At 32.6% G+C, this 22,501-nt stretch overlaps 1 protein-coding gene across 4 annotated transcripts in view; it reads left to right on the top strand.

Annotated features, from left to right (window-relative positions):
* The first annotated feature begins 21,856 nt into the window (after positions 1–21,856).
* The window catches only part of LOC110653621 (ubiquitin C-terminal hydrolase 12-like), a 76,466-nt gene continuing 75,821 nt past the window's right edge, over positions 21,857–22,501 (top strand). For 2 of the 4 annotated variants that reach the window (XM_058134829.1, XM_058134827.1), the window contains exons 1-2: positions 21,857–22,054; positions 22,335–22,398. In XM_058134829.1, the coding sequence (XP_057990812.1) occupies positions 22,025–22,054; positions 22,335–22,398 (94 nt within the window). In that variant the 5' untranslated portion in view covers positions 21,857–22,024. Of the gene's footprint in view, positions 22,055–22,331; positions 22,399–22,501 lie in introns of all 4 variants that reach the window. The other 2 variants (XM_058134828.1, XM_058134826.1) reach the window with 1 other exon arrangement.

Below are 22,501 nucleotides of genomic sequence, written 5' to 3'. Positions count from 1 at the left end.
AGAAAAATTTCAATCTGGCTAGTTGTGGTCTTTGGACCATAACTTGAGCTACAAAACTCCAAATAGAGTGATTCAAAAGAAGAAATTCAACTAGACATAAAAATGAACAACTTTCATGTTGATCATTTTGCCAAATTCCTACTGCAAAAAATGACCAATGGAACAGTAAAGATGAAGCATGAAAACTGAAAATTCTGCTTAATTAACATTAAGCTTATAAATGGTATTGGCAACCAATACCAACAAATTTTAAATACAAAATGTGGTATGTTGGGAGCATTAAAACCAATGTACCTATTGTCTATGCAAAAGTCAACATTTTGGTTGACTAATGAAGTGAATAGTAACACCAAAACTTGAAATTCAAAAATTATAAAACTCGAAAATGTAAAATGCCCTAGTATGCCTAACAAGATTGGTTTGGATAGCTTGGCATGCCAATAGGGTTCTGTTAGTAGTACTGCATATGGCTTCATGCCATTCTGTGTTTCATGGCTTTCCCATGCCATTCTGTAAAATGATAGCCTTTGGCTATGTTATTTGAGTTGATATACTTGGGTTTTAACCCTGATCATTATTACAGCTTATTAGCTGTTCTGTTGCACACCGGGAGACACAATGTGACCGATGGTGTGATGGTCCGAGGTACTTAGTACCCAGTGCCAGTTTACCCATTTATCCAGTCCAGTCAACTAGTATGGGTTACTCGGGCAATGATAATAAACCTTACCAAAGTTTAATCAAATAATAATGAAATTAATATCAGAAGTTAAGTCTACTAAAAAAAGTAAACACACATTCTGCATATTCGTTTCATTTTATGTTATTTTATATTATTTTATATTGTCACCACTGAGCAGAATTTCTTAGCGCGTCGCTTTTGCCATGCGCAGGTACTGGAGACCTAGCTGAGGAGCCCAGCAGACATCAGACGGGGTGAGCCTTCAGAGCTGCATCCGGGGTCCAGAGTCACCTCACATCTGCACTGCATATGGTAGGACATTAGGACTATAGGTGGCCCTTTTGTATTTTGTATTAGTTTGGATTGTAACTATAAACTCTTATAATTATGTATTAATGTAAATATATGAAATTTCATATTATTGAGGTTTTCTGCATTATGTATGTTGAAAAATGAAATGTTGAGACTTTGAGATTGACTTGAATGTGTATAATGGAGTTTGGATTTGGAAATTATTTTAGAAGTGTTTTTAAACAGGTTCAGAAGAACTGTTTTTCCAATTTACAGCCGGCACTCTGCCGGATTTTCTATAAAATTTGCGGATAAATTCAGATTTATCAAATTGAAAATAAATGAATTATAAAGGGATAAATTGTAATAGAAACATAAATTGGTGCTCCGGCACACTGAGTGGCATAACTTGCTCGGCTACACTGTAGACGGGTAAGGGGTGTCACAAAAGCCAATTTGAAAGTTACCTCAGACTGACAGAAATCTTATGCTGACTTGAAAAGAAAGGACATTGAGTATGAAGTTGGCGAGAAGGTATTTCTCAAAGTATCACCGTGGAAGAAAGTGTTGAGATTCAGGAAAAAGGGAAAGTTAAGCCCTAGGTTTATTGGCCCATATGAAGTTATTGAACGTGTGGGACTAGTAACCTACAGATTAGCCTTACCACCTGAGTTGGACAAGATACATAATGTGTTCCATGTCTCGATGCTCAGAAGATACAGATCAGATCCTTCACATGTCATCTCAGCAGAATAAATTGTGGTACAACCTAACCTGACATATGAAGAAGAACCGATTAAAATCTTGGCACGAGAGGTAAAAGAGCTTAGAAACAAAACAATTCCACTAGTGAAAATCCTATGGAGGCACCACAACAGGGAAGAGGCAACATGGGAGAGCAAGGAGACAATGAGACAACAGTTTCCTCAGCTCTTCACATTAGGTAAATTTCGAGGACAAATTTTTTATTTAGAGGGGAAGAGTTGTAACATCCCCACTGTACGTGTTCTGTATGTTCTGTTGCTCCGGTGACCTAATGTCAGTCCAGGCAAGTTAGGATATCTGGAAATACACTTCGGTGATAGTGAATAGACATATATTGATTAAATAAATAAAAAGAAAATACAAGAAAAATCAAAGAAAAATGAAAGAGAGAAAATAAAACTAAGTTAAACAAGCCGGCACCACAGCGATGGGTGACCGCACCTGGAAAGCCGTTGCCAACCCTAGGACCGCGAGGAACCGTCGGAATTAAATTTCGGGATGTAAGTAAAGGTTTATTGAAATGTAATTGACACTAGAAATATCAAAGAAAAATTAATAAATTAGTACAAAGAAAAACAAAAAATCGAGAAACAGACAAAAATCAGTTTTACCGAAAAATCAGGAATATAATCCGAAGAGGGGCATTTTGGTCATTTGACACCTAGAGTTGTCTTTTCTTGACCTCAAGGTCCATTAAAAATAAATGATATTACACTTTAGAAATGTCATGAAAATTTAATTGTGATACATTATGTAAATAGTGAAAAAAAGGAGATAAATGTGCAAATAAAGGAAACCTTGTATAATTAAACATTAAATTATTGTTTAGTGCTCCACTAACTACATTATGAGAGACATAAAATAAGTCTTAGTGGGTAAAAATTGGTCATCTTCAACCTTCACAAGAACCAGCTGAAACTCTCACCATTGAAAGAACTCCATAGCCGGCCATGGAAGGACCTCCATGCAACCTTGATCAAGTCATCTTTTTCACTAGGTTCCTTCACTAAACCTTGTCTACACACCTTGGGCAGCATACTTGGAGCAAAAAGAAGGAAGTTTAGTGAGGTTTGAGCAAGTTACAAAAATAAGTAAGTGTCCAATTCTCTTCCTTTCTTTAGTAAAAGTGATGCTTGAGTTAAAGGATGTTGTTTGGTAAAGAAAATTTGACGAATTGTTAAGTATTGGAATTGACCCATTTTCGGCAGCCATGAAGGTTGTAGTGTTTGAGTTTTTCTTACCTCTAATGGATGGAAATTAAGATTGATTAACTCAAATGGAAGATGTAGTAAGTTAATATCCAAGAATGTGCATGTTAGTGCTTGAATTAAAGGTTTGAAAATGGGTCTTGATACTTTGGTAAACTGCCATGTTTGGCAGCCTATAATACTGTGAAATTGTAATTGTATGTGAGTTTATGTGAATTATTGATGAAATGTGATGGTGTTAAATAGTGGGCAGCATAGGTAGTTTTCATGGATGTGTATGTGAAAAATTAGTGTTGAGGTATGTTGTATTTCGGTGGAATTGAATGTTAGACTTTAATAGTGAATTGTGTGCATTGAGCACTTGAGTGTTCTGCCCAATATGCTTGCTGGAACTGTGTTGAGTATTTTTAGAAGTGCTATGAATAAATAAAAGAAGTCATGAGGAGGAGGAGGAATGTCAAATTAGAAGTGTAATTGTCTTGTGCAGGTTGTGTATTGTTGGCAGTACCTAAATTAGGTTATAAGTGCAAAACAGTGAACCCAATTGGTATGAGGCCAATGGGGGGTGAAACTAGACACCAAATAGGCCAACTTTCATGTAGAAATGTTGCCAAAATTTTGCCTAGAAACTGACCTTAAAAATGACCAAATTCAGAATGGCAACCTTGCAAACCCAGATTTTTGACCATATGAACAGTAATAATTAGGATGACCATAACTCACTCAAAACAGGTCCAATTGACCTAAAATTTTTACCATGGATAGCTTAGACATAGAGCTACAATTCTTATGAAGATACCAAAGCCCAGAAATGGCCAGAACCAAGTCAAATAACTTGCACAAGTTCGGGTACCAAAACTGCCAGAACTAAAAGTGACCTAAAATTGACCAAATTTTGCACTAAAGGTGCAATCTATCTAGCTTTAGTAAATTGACTATATCTTGGTCTATACAACTCAGAATGACCTGAAATTTTGCCCAGAGTGCAATAAGACATAGAGCTACAATTTTGCTTCTTTGACCAGAAGCTAAAGGCCAAGAGAAATAGGACTTTAAACTAGACCAATCTAGCATACAAAAATTGAGAATTTGACATTTACATACAATGATGCTTGAGGTAATTTGGCAATGAATGCCAACTTGTAAAAAGGGTCAATTGCATTATATTGACAGCATATTGAATTGTAAATTGTGACATGTTGATACTAGAATCAACTTATCCATATTACCTAAAAAGGTCAACATATGCATTGACTTATGAAATTACATAATAGCTAGTAAACTCTAGAAATTGAAGAATTAAATAATTAAATTATAAAATGCTCTAGTTTGCCTAGTTGACTAGTTTGGATAGTTTGGAATGCCAATAGGATTCTGACAGCTATTCTGTAAATGGTTTTATACCATACTGTGTTTTTACAGCTTATTATGCCGCACTTTGACTTTAATAACCTACGGCTATACGTATTGTGTTATTATACTTGGCTTATCGCCAGATTGACTCTATGGCTTTTTAGCTAAACTATTTGCACACCGGGAGACACTTTGTGATGGATGGTGTGACGGCCCGAGGTACTAGATACCTAGTACCAGTATATCCGTTTATCCAGTCTGGTCAGTATATAGGCTACACGGGCAGTTAATTTAAGCACTATTAAATTTAAATAGCTAAATCTAGTCTTCTGACATACAACACCACCAAAATTAGCACAAATTGAAATGTTAGTAAATAAAAGTAGAATCAACAACTGTAAAGAATATCGATGTCATAAATTCATAAACAATTTATGTACTTTATTTTAGTGTATATTTTTTTATATTTGGCACCACTAAGCAAAATTGGTTAGCGCATTTCTTTTGTAATGCGTAGGTATTGGAGACACAGCTGGGGAGCCCAGCAGACCTACGACCAAGTGAGACATCAGATCTGCATAGGAGTCCAGAGTCATCTGCACTGCATTGCATATATGGTAGGACTTAGGATATCTTGTATTTTGTACTTCTGTTGTATATTTTGAAATTCGACCCTGTATTTTGTAATATTATGAATGCTCTAAAGTTTATAATATTTTGTACATATTAAATAACCTGGAGATTTTCTGGATATATTTAAATTATTATGGATTGTGTTATGGAACTGTTTAATGACTGTAAAAGTTTATTGACTTTACTGATAAATCGAGATTGTAAAACAGTTGAGATTTTGATACTATCATATTGAACTATTTTTAACAGGTTTGAAAGGACAGATTGTCCGAAACACAGAATATACCTTGCCAAAATTTTATTACCATTTTTGAAACACTGATTTTATTAAAGTATGAAAATAGTATCAGCATGATATGAACATTACATAAAAGACTTCTTAAAAATCAAATTGAGTTCAGGAAATGAGTTGATTACAGACTAGGTGCTCTGGCACGCTGTGTAGCTTGCCTTGCTCGACTATACTGTAAACGGGCGAGGGGTGTTGCAATTATTTTATTTTATTATTGTATTTTTCTTCCACTTTAATTTTAAATTTTCTAGCTTACTTAATCTCAATTATTTTATTTTATTATTGGATTTTTATTCCACTTTAATTTTAACTCTAATTTTTAATTTAATTTTAGTTTCTTTAAAAAAATGAATGAAAAAATTTTTAATCTTGACAATCAATTTTATGGAGATTTAATTTCAACCATTAGATTTAGAATTTTTATTTTTAGAAAAATTGAAAAAAAATAGTAAAATTGTTTCAATTAATCACCAACATTGATTTTCTTTTTAAATTTGTTTTTTCACTATTAGATTTAGAAGAATAAAACAAAATGGTATATTTAAATTTCATCCATCAAAATTTGTTGGAGTTTTTTTAACCATTAGATTAAAATTAGTTAAATTAATTTGTACCTTTTAATCTTGACCCTTTAATTTTTTAAGATAAATTTAGACCTTAGGATCAAAAAGTGATAAAATAAATTTGTCCTAATTAATCCTAACTATTAAATATTTTGGGAATTAATTTTGAACCATTAGATTAGGAGTTTGTTAAATAAATAAAGACTAATGTTTGTACTATTAAATCCTAACCCTTAATTTTTTTTTAGATATTAAATTTCCACCGTTGGATTAAAATTCGTTAAAGTAAAAAAGAAAACAAATTTAGTACTTTTTTATCTCAACCTTTGATTCATTTTGTAAAGGGTAATTATTGATCCTTGGATTAAAAAGAAATAAAACAAAATAATCCTCTATTTGATCTAAATCCTTAATCCTTTTTCTATTTGATTTTAGATCCTTAGATTAAAAGTAAAAATAAAATAAAATTATCGATTTTAATCTCTACCTTTCTTTTTTTTCTCTATAAATCACATCCCTCTATTCTGAGGTTTAACTCTGTGATAAATAATCTCCTTTCTACTGTTTAGTAGAGTCTTTTAGTATAGTGTAATCAAAGTTATAATATAATCGCGATTATATTACGTATTTGATTACGTTATTTGGTAACACAAAAAAAGCTGACGTGATGGAATGACAATTACGTAATGAATTAATTATACTTAAAGTAACGTAACGGTTAGTACATACAAAAAAATGATATAATTATGATTACTTATTTTGATTTTTTTAATTTATTGTCAATACTATCACCATCACCACTACTAAGCCACCGCTGCTATTAACACTAATACTCCTATTCTATCAACACTACTGTAACACCCCTTACCCGCAGACAGTATAGCCGAGTAAGGCATGTCACATTCGGTGCCGGAGCACCCTATCTTATCTTACTTTATTCCTAAATAATTTTAATCTCATTAAATATTCTAAGGAGAAATTAACGGAGTTTCCCCTATTATATTACCATTTGACGTGTTTCACTGGTTACCTGTTTAAGAATCTCAACAATATTTTCTATACAATAACTCATCCATACTCATATCATCATTTCAAAAATCATTATATAATTCAATTTCATACTCATTTGTACAAATTCATTCATGCTTATTACATATATCAAAATTCTCAATTTCATGAGTTCATATAATTTGCAAACTAATTATATAAATTCATAATTTACATCAAGTGCATATTAAATACAATTTCCTAATTTACATAATAACATAAAAAAAAATTATAATACACAAAATACATAATATCACTAATGTGAGCCCTATCTACATGCATTGCTGGAGAGGTGATAACCTTGAACACTTCTGATACTTCTGCAGATTTAGACTCCAAAAATCTCAGTCCAATGTCTACTAGATTTTATATTCAGTACCTGCGCTAGGAAACAAATCCATCGCGCTAAGCATTGCTACTTAGTGATGTAATAATATAATAAGAGAATAATATACAAATAAAAATAGAAATAAAATCTAATTTGGGTAATCCATAATTTCTTTAATCTCGTACAAAATTTCTAATATTAACTATCTTTTACCCTAATTTGTTCATTTCTCATTGGAGGTGCTTAGTTCATAAATTATAATAATAATATACAATATAAAAATATTCTAAAAATATTAAATTTTTGCTTATATTATTATGTATGGCACATTTGCAATTATAATTACTTTGAAAATCTTTTCATCACTTTCTCAGTATTACCTAGGTTGTCTTAGATCATTTCATAATAATTAAAATTGTAACACCCTCCCTACAGCAACTCCGTACATTCTACTGTTCCGGTGACCAATGTCGGTCCAGACAGCTAGAACATCCGAAAAAATATTTAAACTAAAGTGAGAAACCATAATTAACTCAAATATTAATAAGAAAAATTTGAAAAAAATTTTAGAAATAAAATACAACTAAGTTAAATGAGCCGATGCCCTAGCGATGGGTAACCTAGTGAGAAGTTGCGGTTCTCATAACTAGGAGCCCTAGACCTGAGGAAAATTTCATAAAATAATTATTGGGACTCCAGAGAAGGGTCATTGAGGTTCCTATGGCATTAGAATGTCAAGAAAATGCTTAAAAAAATTTTTTGATCGGTACAGACAATTTTGGCTCAATAAGCCAAACGGAAGGCATTTTGGTCATTTCGTCTTCGAAGATGATTTTTGGCCGACTTGTCCAGTTAAGTAAATAATTATTATGACATAAAATATGAATAAATATTGCTAAAAATTAAATTAAAATTGAGTAGAAAAGAAAAAAAAAAGAAAATAGAATCAAATACCCAATTATGACATCATGCATATGCAAGCATGATGCAATAAAATTTATGGGCCAATCAGAATTCAACAAGCACACATTAAAACAATTAAAAGGAGATAAATTTGAAAAAAATCAGTTGTCTTCCTCCCTCGTTTCAGCCAGTCGAGACCCTTCCCTAAACCTTTTCTACCATTAAAGCTTTATCAAAGCTTACATCCCATATAATTCTACCATAAAAACATTAGTCTTCTTCACAAAAAATTAACCTAGCACCTTGAGGAAGCTTTAAGCAGCAAAAATTTGAGGAAAAATTGAAGTTGTAACAAGCGCAAAGAGTATCCAATTCAAAGTTAGTGCACCAAACAATTTCTTTTCTTTCTTTAATCTTGTAAGCATGCTAAATCAAGTAGAAATTGTGTGAAATTAAAAGAAAAACTTGAGTAAATGAAATCTCTAAATTTGACAGCCATGAGAAAGTTTAAGGATTATTGGTTTTTGATGAAATTAAGTGGCTTAATTATGTTATTGATGAGTATAGATGATGGATAAAGTGATTTGGTATGAGTTTGGTGTGTGTATGCCATGAATTGGAAATTGGAGTTAGGGTTTGAGCATGAAATTGAGACTTTGATCATGCAATAGTGAAAGTAAGTTTTAATGGTCAATTAATGACCATTTGGGTATGTGTGAATGAGAAATGAAGTGGTTTGTGTAGTGAGAATTGAAGTTAGTGTTGCTGCCTTGGCTGACCTGCAGGACTAACCATGAGTCCAGTAGGTTTGGGCAGCAATAACTAGAGTTGTAGAGGTTTAATTGGTACAAGGATAATTGGACATGAAACTAGACACATAATGGCACAATTTTGGTGAAGAAACCTTTCCTAGAAAACCAAATCAAGTTAACCTAAAAATTGCCCTAATCAGAGTGACCTGCATTCTGCCTGGGCAAAATGACCAAATAAATAGTATTTATTCATTTGGTCAAAACTCAGTGTAGAAAGGTCCAATTGACCTGAAATTTGACCAGAAGAAAGCTGAGACATACACCTAAAACTCTCATGAAGAACACAAATCCAAATTCTGACCATAACCTAGTCAAATTTCTAACCAAACTTAGGTTACCAAATCTGGCAGAACCAGTTTTGCCCGGAATTTTGGATTCTATCCAATCCGGCCAGTTATGGTGTTTAGGCCATAACTTGAGTTACAAAACTCCAAATGGAGTGATTCAAAAAAGGAAATGTAACTAGACAAAATAAGGAACAACTTTCATAAAGATAATTTTGTCAAATTCCTACTGTAAAAATGACCAATGGAACAGTAGACACAAGGTTTGAAATCTGAAAATTTTGAACAACTAGCACTAAGCTTAAAAAATGGTATTGGCAACCAATACCAACAACTTTAGAATGTAAAATGTGGTATGTTGGGAGTATTAGAACCAATGTACCTATTCTCTACGCAAAAGTCAATATTTCAGTTGACTAATGAAACGAATAGTAACACCTAAACTTAAATTTCAAGAATTGTACAATTTAAAAGTGTAACATGCCCTAGTACACCTAGCAAGATTAGTTTGGATAGGTTTGCATGCCAATAGGGTTCAGTTAGCAGTACTGCACATAGCATTATGCCATTTTGTGATTTCATGGCTTTTAGCCATTCTGACATTGTGTTGATACTTGGCCTTATGCCTAATGTTATTACAGCTTATTAGCAGTTCTGTTGCACACCAGGAGACACATATGTGATCGATGGTGTGACAGCCCAAGGTACTTGATATCCAGTGCCAGTTTACCCGTTTGTCCAGTCTAGTTATCCAGTATAGGTTACTTGGGCAACCAAAAATGAAAGTTGATAAATTTGATGAAATAATGAATATAACAAGTATAAAATAAATAAGATTACCAGTAATGATCGAAAAATTGTCTGCATAAGATATCAAAACATGCACTGCATATTTATTTTCTGTTATTTCTTTTTATTTTATTATTGGCACCACTAAGCATTATTGCTTAGCGCGTTGCTTTTTGCCATGCGTAGGTTCTGGAGAGACCGACCGAGAGCCCAGTAGACCACAGACTGGGTGAGACCTTCTGCAGCTCTGTATAGTGTCCGTGTCACCTCACCGATATCAGTGCATTGGTAGGATACTAGGTTGTGTTTTGATATTTTGTAATTAACTTTTACTTTCTCATGTGAAATTGAGACCCATGTAATGTATTTTGTTATCAATATAAATAGTGAAAATTATGTTTATTAATGAAAAAGTAAATATTTATTGATGACTTTTACATGAATATCATATGAAATGAATGTTTGAGAAATGGAAATGTTGTTGAAAAATATTGAGATTTTGTTGATGAAATGGAGTTTGGGATTGATTGAAAATTTTGAAAATGTTTTTCACAGGTTCCGAAGAACTGTTTTATCTATTTTTAGCTGGCACTCTACCGGATTTTCTATAAATTTGCGAAACCTCAAATAAATTATAAGTTCAATAAATGACTTAAATGAATGATATTTCATGAATTTTACTTCATAACTATGAAATAAATAAAGTAGGAAGAATAAAAATAATTGAATTAAAATAAGGTGTTCCGGTATACTGCGTGGCATATCTTGCTCGGCTACACTGTAGACGGGTAAGGGGTATCACAAAAATTCTTAGAGTTATTTCATAACAGATAAATTTTAATATTAATCTAGTTCATTTCAGTTCTTTCAAATAAATAATTTCTCAGAGCTAGTCTAATTTATTTCGGATCTTTCTAACTCGTTTATTTAATTTCTAATATTTTTAATTTTTAATATTCTTAATTTATTTCACTGCCCAAGTAACCTATGATAGGCTGACTAAACTGGATAAGCGGGTCACTGAGCACTAGACACTGTGGTGTCTCGGGTCGTCATACCATGGGATGTGAAATACGGAAACCACGTATGCAGTCAGTATGGCTAAAAAGCCATGGTAACAGATAATCAGATAGTCGGGCATATAAGCCATGCATGCGGGCATAAAGCCAGAAATACAGGCATAAAGCCTTACGCAGTACTGCTCAAACAATACCATATTGGCATGCCAATCTATCCAATCTAACACATGTGTCTAGGCAATACATGGGCACATTAGTACCATTAAATGTTCCTAAGTTTTACTATTTTATTTTATTTTTCGATTATAATTTAAAGCATTTAAATTTTATCCATAGCAAAAGCATAAATATCTAATCTCATTTTTACATAACTTTGTACATTCATCCTAATTTATACATTTATTATATTATATATATTGATCACAATTCATAAAAATTATTCTTATATATAACTGTACTCAAAGCAGTTTTTCCTTTCTCCAATAAAGAGAACTAATGTCTCATGCTTATATTCATTTGATTCATTTATTCATTATACCATTTATATAAATTATCATTCAGATTCCAAATAATCCATGAACATTTCATGGATTTCATATTAACTTAAATTTCTCTTTTTAATCATTTATTTTGAAGTAGTATAACTCTAATTTTAAAGAAATAAGTAATGACTGTCCATGGTGCTAAACCTTGTAAGTCTATTTATTTCCAGATTTTCTATTTTTATTGGTCATACAATTCTAAGCACTCAGGCTTAGAATTGGCTCTAGGTTCCAAAAATAAAATCCTAAGTCTTCATCTTATTTATTCATATTAATTTGAATTATGCCAATTAAAGTTTTAGGGGTCCAGTTATGGTCAAATAACAATAACTAGTGCATTGTTTTCTTCAAAATCCAGAACCAGGCAGATTCTGGAATCCCAATCTTGTCCAAATAGTTGAACATATTACAGTCATAATTTTTGCCTAAGGTAAGCCTTTGGCAATCGAAGTCCAAGATTTCAGCAGCTGCAGTAACTACTACCCGAAGAGGGGCAGCTAATATTCAAGGTTTTAGTAGCTGAAGTCCAAGACTTCGATAACTGAACCTAGTTCTGTCAGCCTTATTTTTCCTTTAGTTCTAAGGCTCTAAAACATGATTTTATTACCCAAAAGAACCTAGATGATGTATATTAAAGGTCCATTATATGTTTTCAGGAAGTCTAGAATATATATAGAATTGATATATTTGTTGTTTCGCCATTTGATCAGAGTGGGTGATCAAGGTTCAAGGAAGCCAGGCCCTTAATTGGTTTGATGTTAGAGCATCCTAAGAACTACACACAAAATCAAGTCTACCTTCCAAATTTATGGGGTAAGAGTAAATAAATAAGTATTACAAGACGTAAGTATAAACTGCTTAAATTAATTTCAAATGCTTTTTAGCTACTTTAATTACTACTTTAAGCATAATCATGCATCACGAAATGCATTGATATTTTGGTGTAATGCATTAGAACCATACTAGATGTAATTGCATATGTGTTTATGATGTGAGGTAGATTATGAATGACCCACTGACTTCCCCCATGATTATGACTATGTTATGTTATGTATGTTATGGATCCATAAAATCCAAGGAGAGATCTTTACGATGCCCCTAGTGCATGATGCATGTCATGCTTTAAGTGAAAGTTCTAAGGAGCCTCTGTATGAGCCGGACACATTAGATATATTAAGCGAAAGTTCTGAGGAACTTCTATATGAGCATGGTACATTGGATTATAGGGAAGTCACTGATAACATGACTACCATGTTTGCATATGTTTGATGATTGATGCATTCATATGTTTGACAAACCATGTGTATGTAATTACTTTAAGAAATTTATACTTACTGAGCCTCCCAGCTTACCCCCTCAACCAAATAGTCTTTGCAGGTAGTAAGAGCACAGGAATATAGGAGTAGTTCTGGCATGTTAGAAGAACAGAGGTTGTAATAGTGTTAGCAGTCAGCATGTTATGTACAAATGTATTAATAGAATAGAAGTATGTAATTATGTCATGTCATGGTGTCATGTAAGTAAATGTATTTTATGTATTATGATTGTATATTTTATATCTGTGGTGTGGGCATGTGTGTCTAATGTATGATGGCATCATAAAAATGCGCTTGCCAGTAGGTTGTTTAGATGTATGTGTAGTGAGTTGTTCCAATGAAAGAGCATGACAAAATTTGAATGCATAATTATATAATGAAGATAGAGTAAAGTATTGTTCTATTAGTCATACTAATTTAAGAAAGTTAGAAGAAGTCCTCTGGGGTAATCAATGACCCTTATGAGTGTCTTGATGCCACGGGTAGATCAAATGTTCATAAAGAAATAAAGAGAGTGTGATTAATAGCATGTAGTTAAAGTTAAAAATACTTTGTCTAAGTAAAAGAGGTCCTTTTCAGGGGACATTTCCATAGTTTTATGTATGAAAATGATAAATAGCCATAATAGAGATAAGAAAGTAAAGGTTCATAGCTTACTCTTCTTGGGGAAATAATTTAAAGGAAGTTATGTGGTTTATAGCAGACATGTAAAGGTTACAGAGAGAGCTTAGTTTTATACAAATAAAGTTTAACACAATAATGATGATAATGAAAAACAGAAATATAAGAAGGAATTTCTACATAATGCATGTCACACCTTACCCCTCTGTAAGGCATAACATGATCCCGTAGAATACCTAATGAACTATCGCACTTCACCTACCGATAACTCATTAAGTACCCTACAAGGGATTTTGAAATAATTTTCTTACTTTTGTTAAGTGGTGAGCATTTTCTAATAGGTATTTAAAACATTTAATTGAAATTAAAAACTAGTTAAAACTATTGGCCCATTTTAATTTTCCATAAATTTTATAAAAATTTTGACAGAGTTCCGTTTGTATTTTGAGAAAATAGTTCTTTAAATACCTGTAAAAAGCACTTCTAAAAATTTTTCTCAACCACTACTTCAAACTCTCAATCAATCTCAAATCTCAAGATTTCACAATCAACATTTCTCAATTTCCAAAATTCAATAATCCTCAAAATACTAGCAATTCATCTCATTAAAATTAAATAAAATAGTTCCACTCATATTTCATTAGAGATAAAATAATTTATATATACATCATTACAAAATTTACATCAAAGGAAATTCAAACTAAATTTTTATTACAAACTTCATACAAACTTTGTACAAGCTGCTCAAGACCCATTTTACATGTCCATACATTTATGTGCAATACATACATCAAAAGAAATATTTACAGTTAGGGTATAAATTATACCCAATGACTTCAAGCTGATAAATCCTCAATCCTCAGCAGCTCAGTCTGCTGCGCCTCTAGTCTCATATCTGTGACAGCAATAACAGTTATCGCTGAGTACTAGGACTCAGTGATGCACAACATACTAAAATAATCTTTATGCAAAACTTAAATCATATTTATTCAAAAATTTGACTTAACATGAGAATTAAATACAAATCATGCATTATGAGATTTTAATCTCAAACAATTTCGTTTTGAAGTATCAAATCACATTTCATAAAACCCACAGTTAGATCATGCCATTCGAAACAAATAGAATCTCAATAGCCAGAGGCTAAAGAGAAATCACATCACAAGGCTAGCTAGCTCAAATATATGGATACCCATTCACATCCTCTTCTACTGGCACACCTCAACACTTCTCCAGAGAAGGAATCAAAATTCGAAACTAATTACCCCCACTAGTCGTGCTAGTGAGGTATTCAAATATATGGTCATGACACTGTGGTTTCAAAACTTATCTTAACAATTTGCTAAATATTGTCATTTCAAATATACACAATAACTTTCACAATTTAAATCAAAACATCATAAATAAGGTCACAATAAACTTTCAACAATTCAAAGTAAAAGTAAAATGCATATTTCATTCACTGTATCAATAAATTTTAAAGCATAGTGATGTTGTGCACAAACCTCAAGTGAGTTGCCTCTTGGCCTTGACTCGGTTCCTCGGGTTCTTTTCCGGTATTCTTTTCAACTGAAACACACAGTTTTACAGTGTTTCAGTATCATAACTTAGCATAAATCCAAAAATAAATTTAACTTCACTTTTACCTAGCTCTAACGTGTTAAACTCGAAGTTCTTGAAATTTTGTGTTTCGGGGTTACTATTCATTATACTATTCAGTCAAAATTGTTGACTTTCTAAGGCTTAATAGGTATGGGAATTCCAACTTCACCCACATACCACATTTTGATCACTAAATTTGTTGGTTTTGGTTGTTTATTCAAATTCTAAGTCTTTTAGGCAAATTTGATAAATTTTCAGTTTTGGTGTCTAAGGTTGCACTATTCTATTGGTCACTTTACTATTGAAATTTGGCAAAGCTTTCTACATAGAAAATGTTTCCTATTGTCTTAAGTTTATTCTCCTTTTTGAATCACTCCAATTAGAGTTTTGTAGCTCAAGTTATGTCCAAAATACAGTTACTGTTCATGCTGCAGATTTTAGTTCTGGCAGATTTATTGATTCAACTTCGTTCAGTAATTTGATCAAGTTAAGTCCATAATTTGGTCTAATTTTCTTCATATGAAATGTTCTACTATGTCTTAGGTATCCATCGATTCAAGAATCACTTAAATCAGAGTTTTCTAGAGAGAATTATAGCCATTGAAACTTTACTATTCATATGGTAAATTTGCAGTCCTGCAGATTCAGTGATTCAAATTTGCTCAGTGATTTGATTGAGTTAATGGCATAATTTGGGTTGGTGTTCTTCATGAAAGTTTTAGGTCTATATCCCATCTAACCACTGGTAAAATTTCAGGTCATTTTACCTAGCTCAAGTTATGACCAAATGAACAAACACTATTTATTTGGTCAGTTTGTACAGGGCAGCCTGCAATTTCTCAACTTTAGTCAATTTGTTTATTAGGTTTTGGTCACTTTTTGGGCATGCTTCCTAAATGAAAATTGTGTCATTTAGTGTCTATTTTCATCCCCAATTGGTCCCATACCAATTGGACTTGTAAAATTTCATTTTTGGTCTCTCAAAGGAAATTTGGTCATGCTGCATACTCCATCCGAATTTGGCTTTGATTCAACTACTTCTAACACACTTAATTAGGTCACAAACGACCATTTCTCACTTCATATTAGGTCAAAAACACCATTTACCACTTCCTCACATTTTTTGTCTCTAAACCCTAACGTTCAAAACCCTAATTCACCAACCTCATGCATTTAACTACCTTCAAAGCTTTTAATCCTAACCATTCAACTAACTAAAGTTCCTAAACCCATTCAAATCATGCAAATCACCTTTCCCTTCATGCTGGCTGAATTTCAGTTTGGTCCCTCAATAAATTTTCTTTTCATTTTAAGTTTATTTCTATGTTCTTGATGCTATACATACACTAATTAAACTAAAAATTTGAAGTTTGCATTACTAACCTTAGGTGAAGTCTTTGATCTTCACTTCCTCTAAATTTTCTTCAATTCTTTGAGGACAAATCTTCCTCTCAAGTGACTAAATCAAGTTTTTGTGAAGCAAGTATGGAAGAAGTTGAGATTTAGTGAGGGTTTCAAAGCTTGAGTGCAAGCTTTAATGGAGTTAGCAATGGTGAGGGAGAGAGAGATGGGAGGCGGCAAGGGATAAGAAGAAGAAGGCTTTTTTTATTTTTTTTTTATTTTCCTTTTGTTTTTATGTCTTTAGGAAGACAAAAAATCTAATTAATTAAATTCACAATTTCTTATTTTTATGGCATCATGCATGATATCATGCATGATGTCATCACCTGTTTAACTTTTTTATTTTCTTTTTTTTATTTATTTTTCTATTAATTCTTTAATTTAATTCTCGATTCTGAAATTTTCTTTTCCCCGATTTTATTTGACAGTTAGGTCAGGAGTCAGCTCTCGGGGTCAATTGACCAAATTGCCCCTCGCCGGTTCATCCCGGTTTGCAATTAATTCAATATTTCTTCCGGCTCCCTAACATAATTATTTAACTGACTTAACAGTTCTTTTTCGTGATTTTCTCTTTTCCACATTGTTCGTAAAGGTCCTAAGGACCGCAGCGTCACATTTTACGGTTCGAAATTTGAGTTTAAATTGATTTCGCAGTCGTTCCTGAGAAGGTCGGCTCGTTTAACTTCTTAAGTTCCATTTTTCTTATTTATACTTAACTAATTGAACATTAATAATTATTTGTGTTTATGACTTCTCTAGTTGTCTTAAGTGTGGTTCTAATCCTCTTAATTATCTGGACCGACATCGGTCACCGGAACAGTGAAATATACCAGGCTATGCAATTAGGGGTGTTACAATGCATTTAAAGTTTTAAACTCTTTCTGATGAGTTTAAGTCTTAAGGAGAAAAGAACATTCCTTAGACTTCGAGGAAAAGTTTCAAAGTAATTATGTGGGCCCTTAAAAGGTCAAATTCTATAATTTTGGGCTTGCTATGAGTTCTGGTAGCCTTAAGTTGACCCATTCCCTAGCTCTGGTTACGACCCCCTTCCCATGGGAAAACCTGCCTCAACCCCAACCTCTTGTGAAGCGGGGACGAGAAGAGCGATCTCTACCCTCGACCTGCCCCGATGCCATTCCTAAGAAGGCTTGGACTAATTATGTAACATCCTCCCTGTAGCAACTCCGTATATTCTACTGTTCCGGTAACAAGTGTCGGTCCGGACAGTTAGAACGTCCTGAAAAATATTTAAACTAAAGTGAGGAACTATAATGAACTCAAATATTAATAAGAAAAATTTAGGAAAACTGTTAGAAATAAAATACAACTAAGTTGAATAAGCCGGTGCCCTAGCGATGGGTAACCCAGTGGGAAGTTGCGGTTCTCGCAACTAGGAGACCTAGACCTAGAGGAAAATTCATAAAATAATTTTTGGGACTCCAGAGAAGAGTCATTGAGGTTTTCATGGCATTAGAATGCCAAGAAAAAACTTAGAAAATTTTTTCAATCGGTACAAACAATTTTGGCCCATTAAGCCAAACGGAGGCCATTTTGGTCATTTCATCTTCAGAGATGATTTTTGGCTGACTTGTCTAGTTAAGCAAATAATTATTATAATCTAAAATATGAATAAATATAGCTAAAAATTAAATTGGAAATGAGTAGTGAAGAGAAGAAAAGAAAATGAAAGAAAATACCTAATTATGACATCATATGATGTCATTAAAAACCTATCTACCAATCACAATTAAGCACCACTTAAATTAGCCTATTAAAGAGGATAATTGAGACAAAAAAATAAAATAAAAGCCATCTGCTCTTCCCCACCCAAACCAGGCGTCACTTTCTCTCCCAAAGCCATTCCACCATGAAAGCTCACTAAAGCTCCCAAACCTCACCTTATTTCACCTTGAAACCACAAACTTGCTTCACAAAAAATTAACCTAGCAACTTGAACATCCTCTAGGCAGCCAAAAGAGGAAGAAAAAAAGAAGTTTGGGTAGCTTGAAATTCTGCTCCATTCAAGGTTAGTGCCATAAACAATTTCTTTTCTTTCTTTAATCTTGTAAGCATGCTAAATCAAGTAGAAATTGTGTGAAATTAAAAGGAAAACTTGAGTAAATGAAATCTCTAAATTTGGCAGCCATGAGAAAGTTTAAGGATTGTTGGTTTTTGATGAAATTAAGTGGCTTAATTATGTTATTGATGAGTATAGATGACGGATAAAGTGATTTGGTATGAGTTTGGTGTGTGTATGCCATGAATTGGAAATTGGAATTAGGGTTTGAGCATGAAATTGAGACTTTGATCATGTAATGATGAAAGTGAGTTTTAATAATCAATTAGTGACCATTTGGTCATGGGTAAACAAGAAATGAAGTGTGTTTAGTGATGGGATTTGGGTTTATTGTGGCTGCCCTAGGTGACCTGCAGAATTGGACATGAGTCCAGCAGGTTTGGGCAGCCATAACTTGAATTGTAGAGGTTCAATTAGTACAAAGCCAATTGGACATAAAACTAGAAACATAATGGCACAACTTTGGTGAAGAAACCATGCCCATATGACCAAACCAAGTGGACCAAAAGCTTGCCCCAATCCCGGTAACCTGCAGTCTGTTTCTGCAAAATGACCAAATGAACAGTGATTGCTCATTTGGCCATAACTCAGTGTAGAATGGTCCAATTGACCTGAAATTTTACCAGCAACAAGTTGAGATATAGACCAACAACTTTCATGGAGAAACCTAACTCAAATTATGACCAGAACCTATCCAACAAGTGAGTTGCAATCACTGTTCACTGCACTGTAGATATGGTCAGTCCAGAAAAATTCCAATCCAGCCAGTTGTGGTTTTTGGACCATAACTTGAGCTACAAAACTCCAAATGGAGTGATTCAAAAAAGGAAATTCAACTAGACAAAATAAGAAACAACTTTCATGTTGATCATTTTTCCAAATTTCCACTGCAAAAATGACTAATGGAACAGTAAAAATAAGGTATGAAAACTGAAAATTCTGCTCAATTAACTTTAAGGTTAGAAATGATATTGGCAACCAATACCAACAAATTTTGAATGCAAAATGTGGTATGTTGGGAGTATTAAAACCAATATACCTATTGTCTATGCAAAAGTCAACATTTTGATTGACTAATGAAGTGAATAGTAGCATCAAAACTTGAAATTCAAAAAAAAAAAATTGTAAAACTCAAAAGTGTAAAATGCCCTAGTATACCTAACAAGATTTGTTTGGATAATTTGGCATGCCAATAGGGTTCAGTTAGCAGTACTGCACATGGTATTATGCCATTCTGTGATTTCATGGCTTTTAGCCATTCTGACATTATGTTGATACTTGGCCTTGTGCCTAATGTTATTACAGCTTATTAGCTGTTCTGTTGCACACCGGGAGACACATATATGGCCGATGGTGTGACGGCTCGAGGTACTTGATACCCAGTGCCAGTTTACCCATTTATCCAGTCCAGTATAGGTTACTTGGGCAACCAAAAATGAAAGTGGATAAATTTAATGAAATAATGAATATAAACAGTACAAAATAAGTACTACTACAAATACTCATCGAAAAATTATTTGCAATGAGACATCAATACATTCACTGCATATTTATTTTCTGTTATTTCTTTTTATTTTATTATTGGCACTACTAAGCATTATTACTTAGCGCGTTGCTTTTGCCACGCATAGGTTCTGAAGATACTGACCGAGAGCCCAGTAGACCATAGACTGGGTGAGACCTATTGCAGTTCTGCATAGTATCCGTGTCACCTCACCATCTTCAGTGCATTGGTAGGACACTAGGTTTCATTTTGGTATTTTGTAACTAACTTTTATTTTCTCTTGTGTAATTGTGACTTATGTAATGTATTTTGATGTTAATGTAAATAGTGAAAATTGTGTTTATGAATGGAAAATTGAGTATTTATTTATTGCTTATATACAAATACCATGAGAAATAAACGATTGAGAAATGGAAATGTTGTTGAAAAATATTGAGATTTTGATGATTATTGGAGTTTGAGAATGATTGGAAATGATTATTGGAAGTGTTTTTAACAGGTTCCAAAGAACTGTTTTCTCCATTTTTAGCCGATACACTGACGAATTTTTTATAAAATTTTCGGAACCTTAAATAAATTATAATTTCAATAAATGACTTAAATGAATTATATTTCACAAATTATATTCAAAACTATGATAAAAATAAATTATGGAAGAATAAAAATGATTGAAATAAAATAGAGTGTTCCGATACACTGTGTGATATAGTTTACTCGGATATACTGTAGATGGGTAAGGAGTGTCACAAATTAGGCTAAGCAAACATGAGTGAGAGCTATGGATGCTCGCCTAATAAACCGAGTATCAACTTGACCGAGCATCAGCAGTTCCAATCAATGATCAGGGTAGATGTATAAGAGGGAATCTTGGAACAATAGCTGAGTATCCAAGATTCTCACAGTTAGTCACAACAGCTCTTTAACCCATAGTTTATAAATATAAGAACCAAGTATTAATCAAGTACGCTCATTTTGTCAAAATTATTATTGAAGCTTTCCATTATTCAGCATTTTTAATTTCAATAAAATTTCTAACTTGAGCGTTGGAGTGGCTGACCAATAAGCTATCGACCTCACCTTATTCCTCCTTATGTTTCCAAGCTGATTTGGCAATATAACTGGATTTTGGAGACTCAGGGCATCATCAATATTTAGACCCTATTTATTATAAATTGTAACATTCATTAAATAAAATATACATATTAACTAAATTAAATTATATATACAACACACATTCTATTTAATTGATGCTACTATTTATATGTGATATATTTTTTTAATTATATATTCTATTCAAAATTGCTTTATAAAAATATATAAATTTATTTTTACATTTTATATATTTAAATATATAAATTTATTTGACTTGATTTAAAAAATAATTATATTAATTAAAATTAATAAAAATATTTTTTAACATAAAATTTTAATTAAAAATAATATAAAATAAATTTATTAAATTTTAATCAATGAATTATAAATATTAAATATTAATATTAAATCACAATTATTTTCAAAATTTTTATATATTAATTAAATAAAATTTTAAATATTATATTATAATTACTATTAATTTTTTAAATTTAATTTTATTTATTTAAAATAATAATAATAAATACTATTTTACATAGAAATATAAATATAAATATAAATATAAATATAAATGTGAATTGCCATGGACATTTAGCATTTACAGTTTAACTGGCCCCTCCAAAATAATTATTAGAATTTAGAGAAACAAAATAATTAATAATGGCAAACAGAGGACAAGCTGATCGCCCGTGTTTTCTTTCCCCGACCCGAAATCAGTTTCGTTCTTCTGCTCTTCTAACATTTATTAAATACCGAAATTGCCCCTTCAATCGAAGGGAACTCCTCCCATTTGCCATCAGTGTGGCAGAGTTCCTTTTCTTACTTCTTCCTCTCTCACCCTCAAATTTCTACATTGTAGCTTTCTTCGATTCCTCGATCGGACGGCCACTGTTGCCATCCATGACTTTGATGGCTCCTCCACCATTAGATGTAATCGGCATAAACTCTTACTCCTTTCTTTGATCACTCTCGCTGAACACATCCCTCTTTCTTTCGTTTACTTCAATTGAATCCAGTTTTGATTTGGAAGTGATTAGTTTTTACTATTTCGATGGTTATTTAAGTAACTTAAAAAATTCTCCATTTCTGGCTGACTGTGCTTAGCTCTTAGGGTTTCGATAGGCAGATCCAAGCTCTCGCATTTGACTGTTTTTTTTTCTTTTTTGTTCTCTTTTTCTTTTTTTCCCCAAATTTGAATTTTTTTTAGCAGCAAGAGGACGATGAGATGCTGGTCCCCCACAACGACTTGGCTGATGGTCCTCAGCCTATGGAAGGTACATTCCGTTCCTGTCCTAATGATTACTGATTGACTGTGGAAGCAATTGGAAAATCCTAAATGAGTTCAAAAAATGTGTTCTTCCTCGAGAAAAATTATAA

Source organism: Hevea brasiliensis, chromosome 14, assembly GCF_030052815.1.
Source record: "Hevea brasiliensis isolate MT/VB/25A 57/8 chromosome 14, ASM3005281v1, whole genome shotgun sequence".
Classification (NCBI taxonomy): Eukaryota; Viridiplantae; Streptophyta; class Magnoliopsida; order Malpighiales; family Euphorbiaceae; genus Hevea; species Hevea brasiliensis.
The sequence above is the reverse complement of the archived record's forward strand: the minus strand, read 5'-3'. Positions and strand labels throughout refer to the sequence as shown.